This window comes from Athene noctua, chromosome 18, assembly GCF_965140245.1.
Source record: "Athene noctua chromosome 18, bAthNoc1.hap1.1, whole genome shotgun sequence".
Taxonomy (NCBI): Eukaryota; Metazoa; Chordata; class Aves; order Strigiformes; family Strigidae; genus Athene; species Athene noctua.
In genome coordinates this window covers 2,881,301-2,901,556 of record NC_134054.1, presented here as the reverse complement: position 1 = coordinate 2,901,556, position 20,256 = coordinate 2,881,301, and the positions used below count along the sequence as shown (strand labels likewise).

At 43.8% G+C, this 20,256-nt stretch overlaps 1 protein-coding gene across 1 annotated transcript in view; it reads left to right on the top strand.

Annotated features, from left to right (window-relative positions):
* STX8 (syntaxin 8) overlaps window positions 1–20,256 on the top strand; it is a 110,502-nt gene that overhangs the window by 45,143 nt on the left and 45,103 nt on the right. The window contains exon 7 of the mRNA XM_074922000.1: window positions 20,047–20,148. Within this exon, the coding sequence (XP_074778101.1) occupies window positions 20,047–20,148 (102 nt within the window). The remainder of the gene's footprint in view (window positions 1–20,046; window positions 20,149–20,256) is intronic.

Sequence of the window (20,256 nt, the reverse complement as noted above, 5' to 3'; positions counted from 1 at the left end):
ATCAAAGTACCTTAATCTGAAAAGCAGATGGGGGGGTTGTCAGGGTGAAGGCTTATAGAGTTTTCAAAGACAAATTGTTTAATTCCATCACTGGCTAGGAAAATAAATAGTTCTGCTGCACGATTGAAAACAGAAACATCTTAGAAATGAGACTTTCTTAGCTTTCAAGCATTGTTTGTTCTACAACAAAGAAATCAAAAGAAACTTGGTGGAAAGATGTGATGGAGTTCTAGTTTATGAGAGATGAAAGGGTGAAGCTTCGAAACCACATTTTACTATTCTTACAGAATTTTCAAGTGCTTTTCCTCCCCTCCTTTCAGGGGCTGACACTCTGTACAAGGCATCTGTTTCGTGTGAATCAGCGATGCATATGATGTCTGTAGGTCATTTCCTTCTATCAAGAGAGGTGGCAATACCAGCCATAGTCTCTGCCTAAATACTGGAGTGGTAAGTGTGAGACGCTACTCTGAAATCCCACGTTTCAATACAGTGAAACTGTTTGCAGCAGATTGAAAGCTGGGAGCCATGCCTTGCCTGTGTAATGAAGGCTGCATTTGTACCCCCATATTAATGCTTCTCACAGGCCAATCAGTAGTATCTAGCCAGCACATCCCATCGCAAGTGATGGTCTTGCTTTAGTTGGGCTAATGGACTGATGAGATCACCTCTAATTTGTGTGTCAAGCTGGTTTGTATCACATCGTTCAAAAAAAGAAGGGGGGAAAAAACCCCACACACAAAACAACAAAACCCTCTTTTTTTTTTTTTTTCTTTCTGGACTTCAAAAGCTTGCATTATAAACAGTGTGCTCTGCCTGTGAAAGCGACGTTTCTTGCTCGGAGCCATTACCTCAGCCAATAAACATCAGAAAATGAGTGCTCATTTTGGTGTTGGGTTTTCATTTACTCCAGAATTATGACGGGCCGGTACAAGTAGTACTATCGGTCCGTACAGGAGGAGATGGTCTGTGTGCTGAGCTAACCTGGTGGGTGATTCAGGGCTTTAACCTGCTCCCTGCATCCATGGGTGCACATGTCGTGCTCCTTTGGCCAAGAGATTGAAGAAAACTTGAAGCAAGAAGGATGCTTAGAGCATGTATGATATTCTGCTAATTGTTTAAACACCTGCAGCCCTAAACCTATAAGGATAACATTTCAAAGACCTCTGAGGGCATATATCTGGTTATTTGGGGCTGGATGGAGTGGAGGTGCCCAAGCTTGTGTTAGTGAGCTTGAAACACGGGAACTTGGTGCCTCTGGTTTCATTAGCACTGCTTGGGGTGGATGCAACTCCGTGCAGGTGCCTGAACTCTGGGCAGTGGTGTATAGTGTATGTCAGTGCTGATGACCCTTTGGATGTGATGCTGATGGTGATTTGGGCTGGTACCGTGGATTACATCCTGCTGTAGTACCAACCTGGGAGCAGGCGGGTTTGGTTTGGCTGTAGGGGATTTTGTGGGATGAGCTCTGGGATTGTTACATGGCCTTGTGTTGCCTTCCTCTTCTGCAAGGATGTTAAGTGCTAAATCCTGCTGGGTTATGTGAAGTTATATGTGGTGTTTCAGCATTTTAAAATTTCAGCTGTAGTAGATGGTGAGGAACTTGCTGGAAGTGAGAACAACCAACTTTTAAAGGCATGTAAAGTAGCTGAACCCCACACGTGATGGTGACAGTGGCATCTAAGAAGCCAGATTGGACTTTTTGTAAATGTACTGAGGACCAGAAATAAGAAAAATTGCTGTGCTTCTGTGGAGGTATGCTCCAAGAAGTCGTCTCTTTGAGGCTGCTGAAGCCCCCTGAGTAAAGCAACAACTACTGTCTGGCTTGGGCTGTGCTGTCTTAGGTTTTCATGTGGCACATTATAACACTGACAGCAGAGCCGTTCATCAGACAGCATGTTTTCTGTCTGCCTTCTCTTGTAAGCAGCATCTCCAGGACATTCAGAGTTTGGAAAATAGGTGATGGTAGGAGAGGAAAGGGAAGTTGGTGACCTGAAGGTTTTGCTCAGCTAAGATTTCAAACGTGTTGGGTATTACCTCAGAGGAATGTGTTTCAGGCTGGCTGTGTGTTCAGATGCTGGTAGGAGGATATCAGGCTTTGACAGGTGGGTTTTCAGTGCTCTGTTTAAGCCTCCTTGAGAAGGAACTGATGCCTAGTGATCACAGCTTGAGGTAGAAAATCAAAATGTCTGAACCAATCTGGGCAGTCAAGTTTGAGGTCAGGGAACATGCCAGCTTGCTAGGCCATCCCTTTTCTTTCTGCCAGCGTATTTGTTCTCCTCAACCCTCTCTTCTCTGTTTTTCTCCATGTTTCTATCGCTGTTTCTTATCTTTTTGCTGTCTCTCTTGTGGCATGGTATATATACCTTCCAGCTGGTACCTGGTAGCTCACCTATATAGTACAATATAGTGTTAGACCTTGGCAATGACAAGATTTAAGCTGGGCACTGAATACCACCACAAAGGTGGTCACTGCTGGTGTAAGTGTCCTAGCCTGCCTGAAGCTCCTGGCCTGGAGGGCTTCCTTGAAGCTGCTCCGATTCTCAGCTGCAGTAGTGCAGTCCTCTACAGAGGAGACATTTGTGTCGTTTGGTCAGATGCTTGCCTGTGCTTTATTGTCCTTTGCCTGTTGTAATGCTTTTTGTCCTGTTTCAAGTGTTGACTTGAACTTTTAGATAGCTGCTTCTGAAGTGCAGACTGGAGCAGATACTCCTCTAATGGCTTATCCATCTTTTTTTCCATTTTCCAACCTGTGCCAGGAATAAGCCACAGCGCTCTGGTGTCATGAGTAGTGAATGGGGTATCTGAGTGTGCTAGATGGCAGAGGTGTTGTGTTAACCAGTTTAATTATGCTGAGTGCTTGATATTAAGTGATGGAGAAATGTGTTGCTTTAAAGAAAATATCTATCATAGAACATGGTGGTGTGTCTTGTTCTGTTGTGACAAAAACCAGGTGAGCAGCAATCGTTGGCTGCAGCTGGAATAGCTATTAACAGACGTGCCTGGCTTCCAGAGTCTGCTCTGAGCCGTGAAACCTGATAAGACTCGATCCACAGCCCTAATAAAAGGAATTTCCACACACAATTACTTCCACTAGATTTTAATCTTATAATAGTGTCTTTTGTTGAGAGGTCTGCAGATAGAAGACACTGGGCAATCCTCCAGCACCTCCTAGAGAAGGATGCAGACAGTGTTGTCATGGCAGGATCACCTCTGGGGAAGGCAGAGTCAGGTGCCACGTGTGGCTCTTCCCCCCTGACCTCTCGCTTCCGATGGCCTCGGGAGCAGGCGGACATGGGACACGCGTGTGTGTTTAGCCTGGAGCTGACTGAGCCAGTGCAGGGGAGGTGCAGAGTACAGATGAGGAGCTGAGTGGGAAGAGTTAGTAGGTAATATCACAAAAATAGTAGAAGAAGCCATTGTGGTGGTCCAGGATGCTGATGGTAATGTGGGTAGATAACAAGACGCTCCTACACAGTGTTTTTGCTTTGGGTATCAAGGTACTTGTAGAATAGTACTTGTCTTAGTTTGGAGCAAAACTTCTGTGTGTTTTCCTGTTCATTTAGGAACCAGACAGGAAAGACTCGGTGTGATTCTAGTAACTGTATATGTCAGCAAGCTGGCTACGTTACAGTTACGGTCGTTATAGGATAAGGGTATTTTTTGGCAGACTTTATGCAGCAGCAGAGCGTTGCAGTAATGCTGTTAATTCATCAGAAGAACTGTTTTGAGTTGATCGTGAACAACCTTTGTCCAGTTTTTGGAAGAAGAAAGAGGACTTGGCCATGGCATTCAGCAGTGAAGGTGAAGAGATGAACTCACGCTTGATGTGGCTGAGATCAGGAGAGATAGAGTCAAGGAACTGGAGCTGAAAGAATGAAATAATCTTAAGAGTCCGACACACAAAGATCTGCATTGTATATTTGGTAGGAAGAGAGATTTAATAAAGTACTTTAGTATAAAGTATAAGAAGTAATTGAGTTAGACTGTGGAGTGTTTTGTGAAGTGAGTGCTGACAGAAGAGTTAACCAACCAGACCATTGTTGCTTAGATGTCTTCTGTGGATCAGCCAGTCCTTTCTTCCAAGCTGCTCTAGAGCTGAATTAAGCCTGAAGTTGTTTTTTTCCAAAACTGCTTTCCCTCTAAAGGAATAAAAAAAATTTAATAGCAAAAATGGAATTCTTTTTAGCAGCTAACTTATAAATCTAAAAATCTGAATAAATAAATGGTGCAATGATCAAAAAATGTTACGTTAACACTTTTTTATTACATTAGCTGAGACACTTCAGTAACATGCCGTTATCCTGGGGCGCTGGGGAGATTATGATTTTTTATATTTTTATCAGTTTTACCATTTTGCACCCTTTTGCTGCTGGTTCCACTTTGCGTCTGTGTTGCTGGTGCTTGGATTTCCATTGAAGCATGACTGGAGGAATTTAATTCTTTGGAGCTTATCTGGTTGCTTCCTATCTTATTGCTTGTGTAATTCATAGCCAGAAGAGAGCCCTTAGAGTTGGCAGTCCAAGGGAACAAGGACCTCGGCTCTCTTAGAGTTCATGGGGACTGAGCGTTCAGCTCTTAGAAGGCATGTTTGTAAACTACAGTCTTCTCATCAAATTGGGGTGCTGGTTGTAAAAAAGGATCTTCAGAATTCATCTGTGTAACTGGTGGTTGCTCGCAGTGGGCTCTTATGTGACTTTCAGATCAAAGCTGGGTACAGAGATGCTGCTACAAGTCTGGATTGGTTAGGTTAGCTTGCTCTCTATCAGACAGCAGGATTTGTTTTCAAAGTTGTCTTGGGGCTGCCTGCATTGTTGGGCTTTTTCTGTTGGCTTGCTTGCTGAACCGGGCTTGTAGTTAATGCTGAGTTGCTATTTCCATGACAAGTCCTCTTCTGGAGATTTACAGCTCAACTGCTTTAATTTGCCAGGCTAATACTTTGGAATGCAGGTTGACAGTCCAGATGTGAAACCTTTCTCCTCGGAAAGAAAACAAAGGATTAAATGTGTTTTAAGAGGGTTTGAAAAAATAATTTAAGATTGACACCCAGAACCTAACATCTGAAGTCTCAAAATACTGCTGTTAGCTGGTGGTGTGAAACTTCAAAATCCAGAGACTTGAAAGTGTGTCATCTTTGGCCAGGATGCAGGTCCCCTCTGGCTTTTCGTACACCTGTTATTGCCCGTATCAAATGCTTCCTAAGGTTTTACAAAATGTCAAATCATCAAATTATGCCTCTTCATGCAGTTAGTGCACGTTGAAGAACGGTTGGGGTATTGCTCCTGCTAGAATTTGTGTAGCGATGGGGTACAACTGTAGGGGCTCACTTGGAAACAAAAGTGTCTGCCCAGTATTCACCAGTAAAGATAGCTCATGCTTTCTGGTTTGATAAATTGACCCCCCCCAGTTTCATGAGGGACCTATAAATAGGGTTATCCTTGTTTCCAGGGTGCAGGGAAGCAGGCCCAGGTGGTGCAGGTCTGGAGCGGCTGTGCACCATCATCCCCATTGCAGGGTGAAGGGTCTGACCAGAGTACAGGGATTCTCTAAAGCATCACTGAATTGGAAGAGGGTATAATAGTGGTGTTTAATGTCCAAAACATTTTTTTTGAGAGAAACATAATGGCCTCAGCCAAGCCATTGAATCTGATCCTTTGTGCTCATGAAGATTTGTACAATGCATCTATCAATTAATATCCGTTTGGGTTTCAGAATTATTTGGGTTGGAAGTGATGCAGCAAAAGTTCATTGTCCTTTCAAAGAAAAGATGAAAACATCTGTAACTTTCTCCCAGCCCATATGGAAAGAGCAGACGTTAGGAGCCTGTACTACCAGATGTCTTAAAATTGAACTCCTAGCCTCACAAGTTAAAAAGGGCAGATCTTTCTCAAGTTGCCTTGAGAAATGTAAGGAAGTAGAGATGGTAGAGCTTTGCATTGTGACTTATTGAAACTGGGGTTGTAAAACTAAAAAGCTTGTGGCTTTTTATTTGGGACTAATAATCCAATTGGTGTTCTCTTCTGGCCAGATTTAGGAAGCCTCTGTAGACCAGCAATTTTGCAAGTAAAGAGGCATGTTTTGTATATTCAGTTGATATTTGTTATTGTCAGAAAGATCTCTGCCTCTTTACCATGTTGTGGAACAACAGATTAGTAGAAGTATGTTAAGAACTGGGTTTAACAAATGACAAAAATGGCTTGCATTTTCCTTAGTTAAAAATTAGGAAAAAAATAAAACCCCTGAGCTAAAATTGCCTTTTGTATTATTGTGTATTTTTTTTTTAAAGTGGGATGTTGTAAGTTGAGTCATTAGAAATAATTACTTTGAGAATGCACACAAAGCTAGGAGTTATTTTTTTGCCCTGTATGTAATCGCATTCTTTGCCTTTTTTTTTCTGGGTGGTTGTTTTTTTTTTTTTTAAAACAAAGTAGTTTGGCTGGAGGAAATGTTTGTATGTACTGCTGCTGCAGTAAGGTAGTGTGCTGACTTGTTCCCATACATTTGAGAGCAATCAAACAGCTTCTGCAAACAGTTGCAGGAGAAGCACAATAAGCACTAGTAATCTCTTCAGTTTGATAAACCGCGTATTTGTATAGCTTGATAAAGTGGAGGCTTAAGGTTTCCTTCCTGCACTGGAGTTCGTCACACTGGAATTCAGAACTCGTGCATTGAGATCAAACCAGTATTTAGCCACGGTCTTCTGAAGTGTCTTACAGACATGTTGCTTAGTGGCACTAAACCCTCAGCTTTGTGCAGCTTTTGCCAATTAATCACTTTTGGTCCTTCCAACAAATGAACTGTAGAAAGGAGAAAATCATAGAGCAGCGGAGCAGCTGTATAAGGGCTCCCTCTGTATAACAGCCTTTCCTTGCTCTGCAAAAATCCACGGGCACAGAGCCACGCTAAACAGTAAGTGTTCAGCCACATCTGCAGAAAATCCATGGGAGGGCATGTGGAAAGTTGGCACAACTTGTGGTGGAAGGAAGTGGGAAGAAAGAAAATCATTAGCTAAGACTAACCAGGACTCGTAGACTTGAGGTCGTCTTATCTGTGGAAGTTCTTCTTCCACCCTTTCTGTTGTTTTAACCACTACTCTGAGTAATCTCAACTTTTTCCATGACTGCAGACTTGGAATGGAATATTTTTGAGCTGTCAGCTCAAGAGACATTTTTCTCTACTTTTGGTCTGTTTTAGACTTTTGGGCAGGTGACTGGGCAGGTGGGACACAAATAATTCCAGCAATATCAGAGGAGTGCCTTCACTGCAGAGTGTCTGATTCCTGGTATTTGCTCGGCTCTGAAGATGTTGTTAGATGATATATTCCTCTTGCTAATTTAGTCAATTTACTGTTGATTCCAGTAGAGCTTGATGAAGTATGTCAGCTGGAGATTAGTCCCAGGTGCCTGGGTTGACCTTCACTTTATCAGCTGCTTTCAATACTGTAACCATGAAGCACTTGCAAGTTTTCTGGTTCCTCCCATGATTGATAGACCAATTCTAAAGTGGCTTTCCTCCTCACTTGTGATCCAAGAGGATAATGCCATGCAGCTGTCCACAGCATGATGCTCTTGTGGTGAATACTGTGATGCTCTGCTGGCTTATTACCAGTCTGAATGTTTATTAAAATGGCAGTTGTGTTTTGTAGGCTTAACAACTCACTGATACATGATTCTGTGTTTCCTTCTTCTCAGAGTACCTTGAGCAAAACTGAACGAGTCGTTTAATGCTCAGGTGAGAGTGAGTTATTTTAGAGGAGGTTTAATTGTGGACATATAGAGCAGGGAAGACTGGCAGTACCTCTTGGCTGCTAGAAATAAGCTTTTAGCAGTTGGCAGAGATGGTTGGTTGTTTTGAGTGTGGTTCTGGTGAACTCTCCTGGAGTTCTTGTCAGCTCCTATGGGTATAGAAAAAAATCTTTCCACCTGGCCTCATAAAACCTTTGGGCGTGTTCCCAGCATGCTGCCACTGATGTCCATCACTTGGGTATGGGCATGCTGAAGGGCATCTTCCTTAGGGCTACGCATTAAGAGCTTTCAAAAGATTATGTGAACTTCTAGCCCCATCTGAGGCTACTGGAAGCCTTCCCATGATTAGGAGCCAGGACTTAACCAGTGGAATTTTTCAAATTTTGCATTTGCTGCTGCATGATGTTGAGGTTCTGCAGAGGTTATTGGTGAGGAGCTCAGGGCATTTGAACCACTTGTTCAGAGACAGAGTATAGGCTTAGGTGGGCCTGTCTGGGGGAAGGGTACTCATCAGATTTCTAAAGTGCATTTAAAAAAAAACCCCAAATGGCAAAACCCATGTTCCTTTGAAGGGTGTGGGTTAACGGTGGATGATGAGCTCTGTACTGTGTTGCTCACCTTGAGGAGCCCTCCAGAGTGTGGTGGGTCACTGGTCTGTGTGTCTGTACCACCTGAGCAGCACTGCCCCTTCATAAAATGAGAGGAACTGGAGGAAGGGAACGTGCCACTTCAGCTTGAACCACTAAAGTCAGCATCACATCAGCATGTCGAGCTGTATTCCCTTTTTGCTCCCCAAACTGCAGTCCATGTAATATATTTCTGGTCTCCAGCTATGCAAGAACACTGCTGGTCATTTTTTCCAATCTTCCTTAATCTGCTTCAAAACCAAGAGCACTTAATCTCCCGTTGTTGAATAATTCTCAATAGTGGGGACTGTGGCAGCAGTGAAGTGTTTCACTAACTTTTAAGCTTTTTAATGTGAAAAATGTGGGACGTTCTCGTGGGTTGGAAATAGTGTTACAGTTAACACTTCAGGGATGGTTTGGTCCTGCTTTTTGGATTGAGTTCTCTTTAATTTGAGTAGAAATGAGTTTATACATCCTGCACAGCCTGCTAGACATCTCAGGAATTTCAGTATTTCTTTCTTTGAAGGCGCTCACCACAGAGTGGGGCAATTCTGTTCAGCCTCGCTCCCAGCAAAGCTGAACAATTTGGTGATTTTTCTCCTGGGGACAAAATGACATTAGCCATTTATAATCATCACTTTAAATCGCCTTAGAGCTGGGGCTGTCTCTTAGGCAGGTTTTGAGAAATGAGTTTTTTTTCTTTCGAAGGTGCTTGGGAAACTTCTGCTGTGACTCCCAAGTGACGGGGCCTTTGTCCGGGAGGAAGGAGCCGGCCTGGGAGGGTTATCCATCAGCGTGCTGCCGCGTCCTTCACTGCCCCAGTTCATCAAAGAGACGTTCACAGCCCTGTCTCACTGGCCGGCCTGGGGTCGGGCAGTTGTGATGTATTGTTGGGCTGACGGATGGCATGCAAACTGAGGGTGGATTTATGGGGAGCACCTCTTGTGAGTAAACCCTTAGTAGGCAACGTGCTGGCTTTTAAGAAAGTCCTCCCATAGATGCATTAACTACGGTTACTGCCAACGTTGTGAAAATGGATGAGAATTGATTTTTATCTCATGGAAGAAAGGTGTGTATCTGGATCAAGATGGCTGTGACCCAAGTAGATGAGATGCTCTGTCTCTTTTTTTTTTTTTTTTTTTCCAGTGACACTAAGGCCTGGTTCTTTGGTACCCACAAGGATTACATTACGTTACATTACTGTGATGGGTCCACAGTTTAAGGGGTGTAGAAGTAGTAATTATTAAGTAGATCTTAAAGTCACAACGTCTGCATGGAGTATAATTTAAGTGGGGTTTTTTTATAAATGGACTGGAAACCTAAACTTGCAGTGTTTAGTAGCCAAGTGGTGTTTTATGGGAAATTGCTATATGTTCTACCCTAGTGTAATTATGAAACTGATGTGTATTTATAATTAAAGCTATTGATATTTATGGAAAAGTACTGCAATAGTGTACAAACTTGGGAAAAAATGGAGTTACCAAAAGAAAGTAGGAGTGAATATTATGAAGAATTTCTGAAGGCAGTACTTTGAAAATCCTGCTTAGACTTTGGATGAAGGGAAAACAAACACGGAGTCTGAAGTAGCTTCTTTCCTTTCATTTTCTGCTATAAGTTTGCAGAAAACAAACATATAACAGGAAAGGTGTTTTGATTGGCAGGGTTTTGTTATACGAATGTAAGTAGGCTTCCAGTCTCTTAAGTGCTCTGGGCTTTCCTAGAGATGCAGAATTTACCATTGTTTTATCTATTAGCAGTGTTTCCTTGCTTTCTCTCAAAGTCAAGTCTGTAGAAAAATAGTTTAATGACATTGTCCCTGTAAGTTGAAGATTTTGCTGGAAGTTTTGATTGTCTGGTCTAAAAATCTCTGTGTTGCTAGACCACTCAGATTGGATTTGGATTTGAATAAAAATGAGATGACTACAAATACAAGGAGCTAGTACGTGCTGTGGGCTTGGTGTGTCACTGCTGAACGGAGTGTGGTGGGTATATGGCAATGTTGACTTCAATGAATGCTGTAAGTGGAGGCAACCTTTTATAATTCTTACAAGAGGGATTTTTTTTTTTTTACATTAATGTCCATTTGATAACAGGTAACTGTGCTGGGTCTGCTTTAAACATGTAAGCAAAAGGTTGCTTGTGGGGAGTAAATGGGAGGAACAAATGAATTGGCTTTACACTCGAGTACCTCTAGTGAAGGAGACTGTTATCTCCTTCCAGATAACTGGGGAAGGATACTCAAAATACGATATCATGTGAATATAGTTATTGCCTGCCTTATATCACTGCGAGTTCTCAACACATCTGGACTGAGAGTAGTTCCAGTAACATTAAAGCGTACTATTTTGGTTGGCACACTGACGCTGTGGTATATGCCAATTAGTAATGGCTCTTGGAAACAGGCTGCTTTAAAATTCTCCCTGAACTATTCCCCAGAGAAATTATTCAATTAAGTACAGCTAAAATTAATGTCCATGGGTTTTGTTCGAATAAAACAAAATGAGCAGCTGGAAAAGGGAAAACTTCTCAGTGTGTGCTTTTAAAATAACAACTCTAACTAATAACTGTGTTTGCTGGAATCGATACCGCTGTTTGTTTTCTCAGTGTCGCTCTTTTGCTGTGAGTGATCTGATGAGCACTTCCACAGCTGATGGCCTGGGATGATTCTTTGTCACTACTGTGTATTTTCAAATCACCATCTGCTGCCTCCGGACCTGCTTTTGAGAGGATGAAGCATTCTGTGTCGCTTGCGGGTATCAAAGTTTGACCCAGATATAATCTTACATATTTTGTGATGGATGATTGAAGCTGCTTGGCTGTGGTGTGAAGGGTGGTGTGTGGTGGAAAGGGTGGTGCTGGACATGTCCTCTTAGTCCTTGGAGCAGATGGCAAGGTTTTCTGTGGCAGAACAGATAGTTTCCTGTTGTTTCAGCAAGTGTTATCCTTAAAGATGCTGAAGGTTTGGAGAACCAGTGGGAGAGGGTTTTGCTGGAGGTATGCTGGTCCTTGGCCTTCTGAGCTGGGCACTCGTGCTGCTCTTTGCTTCCCGAAGGCCAGGCAGAGGTTGTAGGACTCTGGAGCAGTTTGTTCTTTCCAGTCTGCATTTTCCACTGTTGTCAGGAACTCAGAGAACCGGGAGATCCAGGTCCTGAAGGAGTTCATCTGCAAGGATTCCTCCGGGTGGAGAGCTGGCATGGCCCGGAGACCATGGGGGATGTTGGGAGGAGGACAAGTTTCTACTGCCATGGCTGATGCACCGAGTGCCTCGGGCTACTGAAGTGAGTGTGGAGGGCAGGCTGGGGCTGGTCACCAGCTGTGCAAGGGGAAAGAGCTGTCCTTCCCTAGCTGCTCTCCTGGACACAAACCAAGCCTGCCAGCTCCTGCCCCACTCTGCCTCGAGATCCTGCAGCCCAGCTGCCCTCCGCTTTGTCAACAGAGCCACTGCACAGCCCGTCGGGAACAGGGAAGGGCGAGCGATGTCTCCATGGTGCCTGGCCCACAGCAGAGCTGCAGGGGAAGCAGCGGGAGGTGAGATCCACTCTTGCCTCCTTGTAGCAGCGGGACTGCTACATACACACGGCACGTTGTAAAACACTTACCCAACAGGAGGCCAGAAGAGATCTTCTGAACCTGACTGTCTCCAAGCACCATCAAGCCCTTGTAAATTAGAAGAGCTAAAGAGGGAGACAGCTGAAACAGAGGAACAAGTTGGTTTGCTCCCTTGGAGAAGTTAGTATTTTGGGGTTTTTTAATACTTATATGAAGTTCTGCCAAAGAAGAGATGAAATGTCATCAGTTAAATTTGGGAAGGTGGGGGAGGAATCTTGGTCTTTGCTTGAAATGCAAAACTCATCACAGCAGAAAGTGTTGGTATCGCAGCATCCCGAGCAGCATAGAGCTTGGATCAGCGTGAACACCAGAGGGATTTTGAGTATTACCTTGGAGTTGAACAGTGAGGAGAAGCAGCCCATGACTGCACTAATGCATTGCTTGTGGCACGGACAGCCTGCGCACGTCAGAGAGGCTGCAAAACCAGGGCACAGCTAGCAGCGATGGAGAGAAATTAAGATTCTTGGCTTTGTATTTTTTACTGTGTTTTTCTCTTTTCACTCTGCCTTGACATTACAGCTGGCACGTCGTGCTAAGGTTCTTTAGGTTTTTTTGATGTACTTACATTAGTTGCAATCTTCACTTCATACCACTGGCATTTTGAACAATGCTTACTTTCTTACTAATATGTAATTATGGGGTTTGGACATATAGAGGTTGGCATTCAATATATGATTCATTTCTTTGGTATCTAGCTCTTCTCTTGAGGCACCAGAGACCTGAAGGAGGAAAGGAGAGCCTGCTTGGCTTCTCTACTAAATTCCAACCTTATTGTAATTTTTTTGCATAGCATAAACCATTGTGGATTTTAGTTTTCTATATGCTTTTCTTAAGGCTGACTGCAGTCTTCCATGACTCACAGTGGGGTATACCATGGAGATGCATTACTCATCAGTGAATACTATTGAGTGATCTGTAAATTTAAATCCACAGAAAATCCAAACAATTCCGAGGAAATGTTTGGTCAGCAGCACCGTTCTGCTGAACTGCGATCAAACTCCAGATTTGTTTCTTTCTGCCTGTGCTGTATTTCATGTGGCTGCTTTCACTTGGCTTTTGGGTTTCTTGCTCCACAGAAGAATGAGTGTAACTCAAAGATAGAGTTGCCAAAACCAAGTGAGGCTTTTTACATGTTTTAAATAAAACAACATAAAAAAACAATTAGTGTAAAGTCATGTATGAAAGTAGAACTCTGGCTGTGCAGGAGCCTGTTCTACTATATGGGAAGAGACATTCATCCTTCTAAAGGGCCTCCATGAGTTAAGGAGAATTATTTTTTAAAAAAATCCCATGCCTTCACAGGATGGTGCACGTGTGGGGTATGGGTAGAAACAGGGAGTCATCAGATGGAAAGGCAACCCGATAATTTTCCTGCTCTTGAGTGGAAAAAGAGTAGGAAAAAACCCACATGTTTTCCTGCAAAATAAAACAGTGTTCCTTGAAATGGCCCAGCTCTTGCCTGACTTTCACTCCCTTAATGGTCTGCTTCACGTTTTTCTGTAATGAGTTGCCTTTCTCTCATGAGCTCCTTAATGGGAGAAACAGCAAGGGGGGCTCTGGGGTATGGTGGCCTGGTTCACGGTGGTGAGAGCAGCAGCATCCATAGCTGTTGGAGAGGATCATCTCCTCCAGGTCTGTGAGCTGCACTTCATGTTGTGACTTGTAATCTCATAAATTATGCCTTTTTTGATTAAAACGTGCAGCATTGATGCATGTGCCATAACTGGCATGGCTTGCTGCTGTTTAGTCCCTGCAGAAAAAGATGCCATATTAATTTTTATGCCTTAGCATGATCTCATGACTTAGCAGTTGACTTGCTCCTCTGTCTTCAGCATTGCTGGAGCAGAGCGGGGCTGGCTGGGCATTGGCGGGGTCTTGGCACCGGGGCCAGAAGGGAGGCAAGATAGAGTGACTGAACAGGCTGAAAAAGGGGCTTTTGCTCTCTGGAAACATTTGGGCTTTTCGTTTTATTGTCAAAACTGAGAATTTCATTTGCAAGCTGAAAGCTGGTTATTCGCTTCAGGCTGATCAGGGATGTGTTTCAGCATAAAGGGCATCATCAAGGAGGTGAAAGGCTGAAGGTGCAGGCGTGCAGAGCGCTCAGGGCTGTCCTGTTTTTATCATCTGTCAGTTTTCCAGTGGAAACTGTTCCCTTGGAAAGCTTCTGACCAGCTGTAGAATGACTTGATGGCTGAGTTGACACAGAAGATGGGGCTGCCAGAGAAGTCTGATTTCAAACCCATAGGAAACGTTAGAAATGTCAACAGAGAAGATGGGAATATGGGAAAGGCAGATGGTGGTCGTGATGGAGGACCTGTGCTCTCTGTGTTGTGCTGCTTGACAGGACTGTAGGCAAATCCAGTGCCTGAAGCTTGCAGCCTCTTTGAGGAGGAAGAGAGGAGAAAAGCCAAAGGATCCATTTGGACGCAGCCGACTGCTCTAGCACCTGGCCTGGGTTCAGCTCAGGCTTTGCTCTCCCGTCCAGCGCGAGGCTGCAGCGGCAGGGTGATGTACGGCCCTTTCCCCGAGAGGTGACTTACGGCTCTGACGGGTGGGATCCCCATCTCACCGGAGGCTCTGGAATTATCCATTCCGTGGCTAGAGAGAGAGAAGCAGAACCAGCTTTTTACTTTTTTTTTTTTTGGTGTTTTTAGGAATTAAAACAGAAAATTTCTCGTTTTCATGGCAGCGGCAAAGTCTTCGAAGGAAAAATATGAAGAATGAGCTTTTTTCCTGAGAAATTCCTAGGATTACTTATAATTTCTTCTGGTCAGTTTTTTATCATATATCTTCTTTTGGTGTCCTTTGCATAAATCTTTATTTTTCTAGCTATTAGCAGATGCAATTTAAGGATATGTATAAATACACTGTTACTGCTTCTACCAGGTGCTTCTTTCCCTGCAATTTCAGGAAAGGTGTTTATGTTCTGGTAGTCACTTTTAGCACAGTCCTTCTGAACATACACAAATGCACATGAATGGACCCCAGAAATCAGTAGCAGCAAAATGGGATGCTAGTGTGACTTATAATGCAACCATTTAATGCAAAGATTTATAAAGATGTTTCTCAACCTTCTCAACCTTTAATGTATCATTTGAGATTGCGAAGCCAAGCATGATAGGGCAAAGGGGAGAGTGCTTATGATCCAGAGTTCAGACCAGTTGCTTCACTTTTCATTTTCCGTGTCAATAGAACTTTGAGAAGGAATATTTAACACCTGTGTGCTTGCATCTCTGAGTAGTCTTGTGTTGATCTAGGTCAATCAATGGATTCGTGATTCTTTACAAGTTGACTGTAGGTATTGATTTGATAGTGCTTCAGCTTGCTGTGACCATTGAAGCAATTCAATGAACAATTTTTTTTTTTTTCAACACTTCCTGTTCAGTTGCAGCATAGAAGCTTTAAGTTTTTGGCTGTGATAGCTGATGCAGTGACAAGTTCAGGTCTGATTAAATGATTTTTGTGTTTGTTTTTATGGGTAAAAATATGTTTCAAGTTTAATGCAAGATGTTAAACAAAACCAAAATTTATTTGGTGTTTGTTTTTTTAAAAAAATAAACAGAAGGAACTTTTCCTTATTTTGCTCACGCTTACTGCAGTAACCGCTTCTCTTCTCCCCAGGAGGTAGAATTAGTGTTGGAACTGGAGAGGGCTGACTGACCGTACGGCTGCTGTTTCCAGCCTCTCCCACCTCTTCTCCAGGGATGCTGCTTCCACCTCTTCCCACCTGGGCCCATGCTCAGCCTGGCCGCTCTACATTGCTCCAGAACACATGTTGCCTAAGAACAAAACCTGCTGCTGTGGGTTTTCTAACAAAAAAAAAAAAAGCCAGATATTTCAGAATATATCAACCTACATTTTTTCCCTGTCATCTGCTTGCTTCGCTGTTTCCTCATTGCGCATTTTCTTTGCTTGTAAAATCCCCTGCATGGAATTCATCCCTATTCCCTGAAGGGCTGCCCGTGCCCTCTCCGTCCCTGACCCTGTAGCCAGAGGAGCAAGGGCAGGACTGCAGATGGGCTTGTGTATACAGATGAAGACCTTCCATGACTTTTGTCCTGGTTTAAGGAATGCACATATTGATCTCAGATCTGTAAAGCCCACCATTATTTTTGCTGTCTGATACATACCAGGCTTCTGAAGAAATCCTTCCCTTTTGAGGGCTCCAACCCTAATTTTTGATCACCAGGAAAAGCATCCAGATTTGTAGAAATGGGTTTGTGTTTCACTGCTGCAGCCTCGCAAGGACGAGGTGAGGAGAACTGGTAATGCCCACACACCTGCCTCTGCCTTCCTGTAGAAACCTGCTGCTTTTGTGCTTGGTGTGTTTGGCTGCTTTGTCTGCTGGTGAGCTCAGCAGCCAGCGTGCCAGCCTGGCTGATGGCTGTCCCCCTAGCAAATCTGCAGGGATAAACAAGGCTGTGACACAAGTTTTTAAGTCTGAGCTCATCTCCAACAGATGAGCAACCTTCAAACTTCTCCCACTTCAGCTGGGCTTAAATTACTCCAATTTTAATGCTTGGTCGTGCAGTAGGTTTTATCTTTTGCTTCAAGATTTTGCTTTGCTGAAAGAAGACCTTGGCTTCACTTGTGTTACTGGTTTAAATGTAGTTTGCAGTGCAGTGTTACAGAAATGTCCTTTGTAAGGTCACTGGCAGCCCTTCAGCAGTCAGCCTGCTTTTCCCGTCTGCTCCCTCACAACGGGGGAACCTTGCTTCTTCCCTTTTTTCAGGTTTCTCACTTTTTTTTTTTAACTTGCTTCTTGCATAGTCGAGTAAATGGGAGATGATCGAAAATTTTTCATCCGGAATGTAATTGCCAGCTTGAAGGGCAAAGCGGGTTGCAGGTGGGTCATCTGTCAGAAGAGGTGTCCTCAGGAGCCTACTGAGAGCTAGCGTAGGACTGTTAGTGCTCTGAAGACTTTCTTAGCTGTGGAGTTAGTTTTCTCTGGCAGCAGCTCTGCTTGCCTTAGAAATTCATTACTAGTTTTCAACTCTGCCTTATACAGCACATACTTCCTTTGCTTTAGAGTGGGGAGAAATGCTTTAATTTACATAAAGGTCGAGAGCTGCTCTGGACCCGAGTGTCACCACAACAGCATGTTGATAGGGGTAGGGGGGTGGGTGGGTGTTTCTGTGCAGGGTGTTGGTGGTTGCAAGGGCACCTGCTGGGCTGGACTTCTGAGTCAACGGGTGATGGGGTAAGAACCTCCCTGGGGTTTCTCCTCACAGCAGCCCCAGCACTGCTGTGGAGGGGAAGACCTTGCTCAGACCTCCTGGTTGTGCCATGAGCATGCCAGCACTTCTCCTGGTCTCGACTACATGTTACATCAAAGGACTGGTTGCTTGTTGAGCTTTGGGCTATGTGCCTTGGTGAAGTGACCTGCTCCCCTGAAACCTGACTGTATCAAGAGACATACAGGAATGGAGAAATGCTTCTCCCAAGCCATACAGTCCAGTTCTCTGGTTCAGAAATGGCTCGTGCTGGTTGGTCTGACAGGGGAATGCATTGCTTGTGCAGGGGGATGGGAAAGGAGAGGCTCATAGTCCCAATTGCAGTGCCTTGGGCTTTGAAATGATGACAGAAAATTTTCCTGCTTGCATTTGTTCTCATTTAGCTACAGCTTGTTCACCAGGATGTTTTTCAAGGAGGGTCTGGTCAGTGTTGGCAAAGTCTTTTATTTCCCAAGCGTGCTTATCACTTTGTCCTTGACAACGATGGGAACTTTCGGCACTTTTTTTTTTCATTTAGAGGCAAACATGAGAAAGCCTGCCTTTGCAGGCAGCATTGTACTGGTTTTCCTGTGGGCTGAATCACACAAGACAGATAAAGTTTCCCCAAAATGATGTTGGCTTTGCAGATGTTAGACCTGGGAAAGCTTGGTGGGAGGGTTAGGAGGATTAATATCTGAATTGCAAACTGAACAAATACTGCAGTTCAAGTAAAGTGCCTTCCATCACCTGTGAAAATGTGTTTTGGTGTAGGATGAACAATAAAATCTTGACTGTCATAAACAATAATTATGTGAGTTTGTGCCTGGAATAGGGCAGTATTGGTGGGGTGATGCTGCTTAACCGCAGGAGTGGAGACTGGTTTAGATCTATCGGATAAAGCGGAGGCTGCACGCACAGAGAAGCAGTTGATGTTTGCCCTCTGCCCTCCCTTCATGTGAATCCTGAGATGGTTTAGACTGCAGGACGTGAATCCGGAGCTTACGTTTTAAGAAAGATGCATATTTTCAAAGTACAGGGTTTTTTAGATGCAGATATCATTTTACATAGGGAATCACTGGAGATGATAGAGTGCTTGTGGGGCAGACATAAAAAGCATTCATTAGAAGGATGATACTTAAATCTCCCATCTCTAGGGGAGAGTAAAACCTCGGTGCCACGTATACCTTGGAAAATTTCCTCTGTGTCTTTGGAACTTTGATTACTTTCTATTTGTTTTTTGTTACCTGTATGTGCAATCAAACAGGTTTTATCTCTGTATCTAGATACAATCCTTGTTACTTGGTAAGATTTGAGTCCGTAAACACCCTGCATAACTAACATCTTTTGCTGTGGGAAGGTGAATTATGGAGGAAGCCGTTCCCTTTCAGTGCTGGTGTAAAAGCGGTAGCCCGGAGAGGTGTGCAGGTGCTCTTGAGAAGTTACGAGAATATTGGCACGACCCTTGCAAGCACAAGGTTTTTTTCTAGCATCACAGGGAAGCTTTGGAAGTACAAGGAAGGCCCTTTTTAGTGTCATCCCCATTTTCCTAGTAGAAATATTTGGGAAATCTTGTTTGAAGGAATAAAGTCAAAACAGTAAAGGCTAATTAATAAGGGCCCTTGCCTGTTGATAGAACTAGTTTTCTTTAACCCTCAACCAGCATGCATATAGGGTTATGATGCATAAAAACGAACAGAATATTAGTATCTCTTGCTAACTGAAAGCTGTGCGCTCTTGCTTTTGCTTACAGTCCATTAAAGGTTTCAGCAGAGATGCAGTGCTGGGATCTGCCAGGGTACAAATGAGTTGAGAGCGCAGCACCCGCCAGCTGGCATGGCTGCTGTCCCCCGCCTGATCTCAAAAGGCAGACTAGATTTATTAAGACAGTGATCAATAGTGGGGAAAGTGCTGGAAGTGTAACCAGAGCAAGATGCTTTGCAATAGCATTCAGGTTTTGGCTGCTATCCTCCTCCTGATTTATCATGCACAAAAAAAGCCATTCCTACCTGCAGAGTAGAAAGCAACTCAAACACAGTGTATTCATACACCCAGCAAGAAGCACTGGTTATGTGTTTCAAGAAAATTAGAGCGTAACAGTCAGCAAGAAAGAAACTTGGTCCCTGAATGTGGCACCAGTTTTCAGTGTTAAAAAATACCAACCTAACTACCAGTCTTGGTGTGAGCCTTGCACCTGGTCCCATTTCCCTGACAAAAATAAGGTCCTCAGTTGTATGAGGTTGAGGATGGGTTGGCTTGAAATTTTCCTTTCTCCCGTATTAAAAATAGATGTAGGGGAAATTTTGTTTACTTTCTTTTTCCCAGAGGATCGTTTGGGCTGCAAGCAGAACTGCCATCTGTACATCTTAGTAACTGAACCAAGGTGGGATTTGACCATATCCTCCGCGGTCACTTGGTTGGGTCCGCACCGAGTGCTCTCAAAAGTGGTTGTGAAGATGGTGATTCTGGATATGTTTTAATGGCCAAGTGTTGACATGCTCTGTTCCAGGGACTGAAATTTCATATTTCCTCTCGCATGCACACTAATTCTGTCACTTTGGCTAGTGTTTTGTGGCTGCCATCATCTTATATGGCTGCCTAGACTGATCCTGCTGTTTCAGGCTATAATTTTTTCCTCCACTATTGCAGTAGAGGAGTGCACTGAAGCTGAAGTCGAAGTCTCTTCTGTAGTATTTCCTACGATTTGGACCTTTCAGTGCATGTGGATCACTGGTCTGTCATACTGGAAAATAAAAGGGTGCAGCTGGTTTCCATTTTGGAGCCTCCAGCAGGAGCGTGCTTGTTAAGCAGTGATGCTGCAGGGCTTGAAGATTAATGCTCATGTTTCTCTTTCCCCAGAGATCATTGACGACCTCACTAACCTGGTTGAAAACACAGACGACAAGCTTCGCAACCAGACACGGCATGTGAAGATGGTGGATAAGAAATCAACATCCTGTGGTAGGAAATGGCTTGAGCACAAATCCTGCCCTGTTATTAAATGATGAGAAACCAGTCTAGTGCTCAGAGGCTGTGTGCAATGTGCTCCCCCAAAGGACAGCTGCTTTT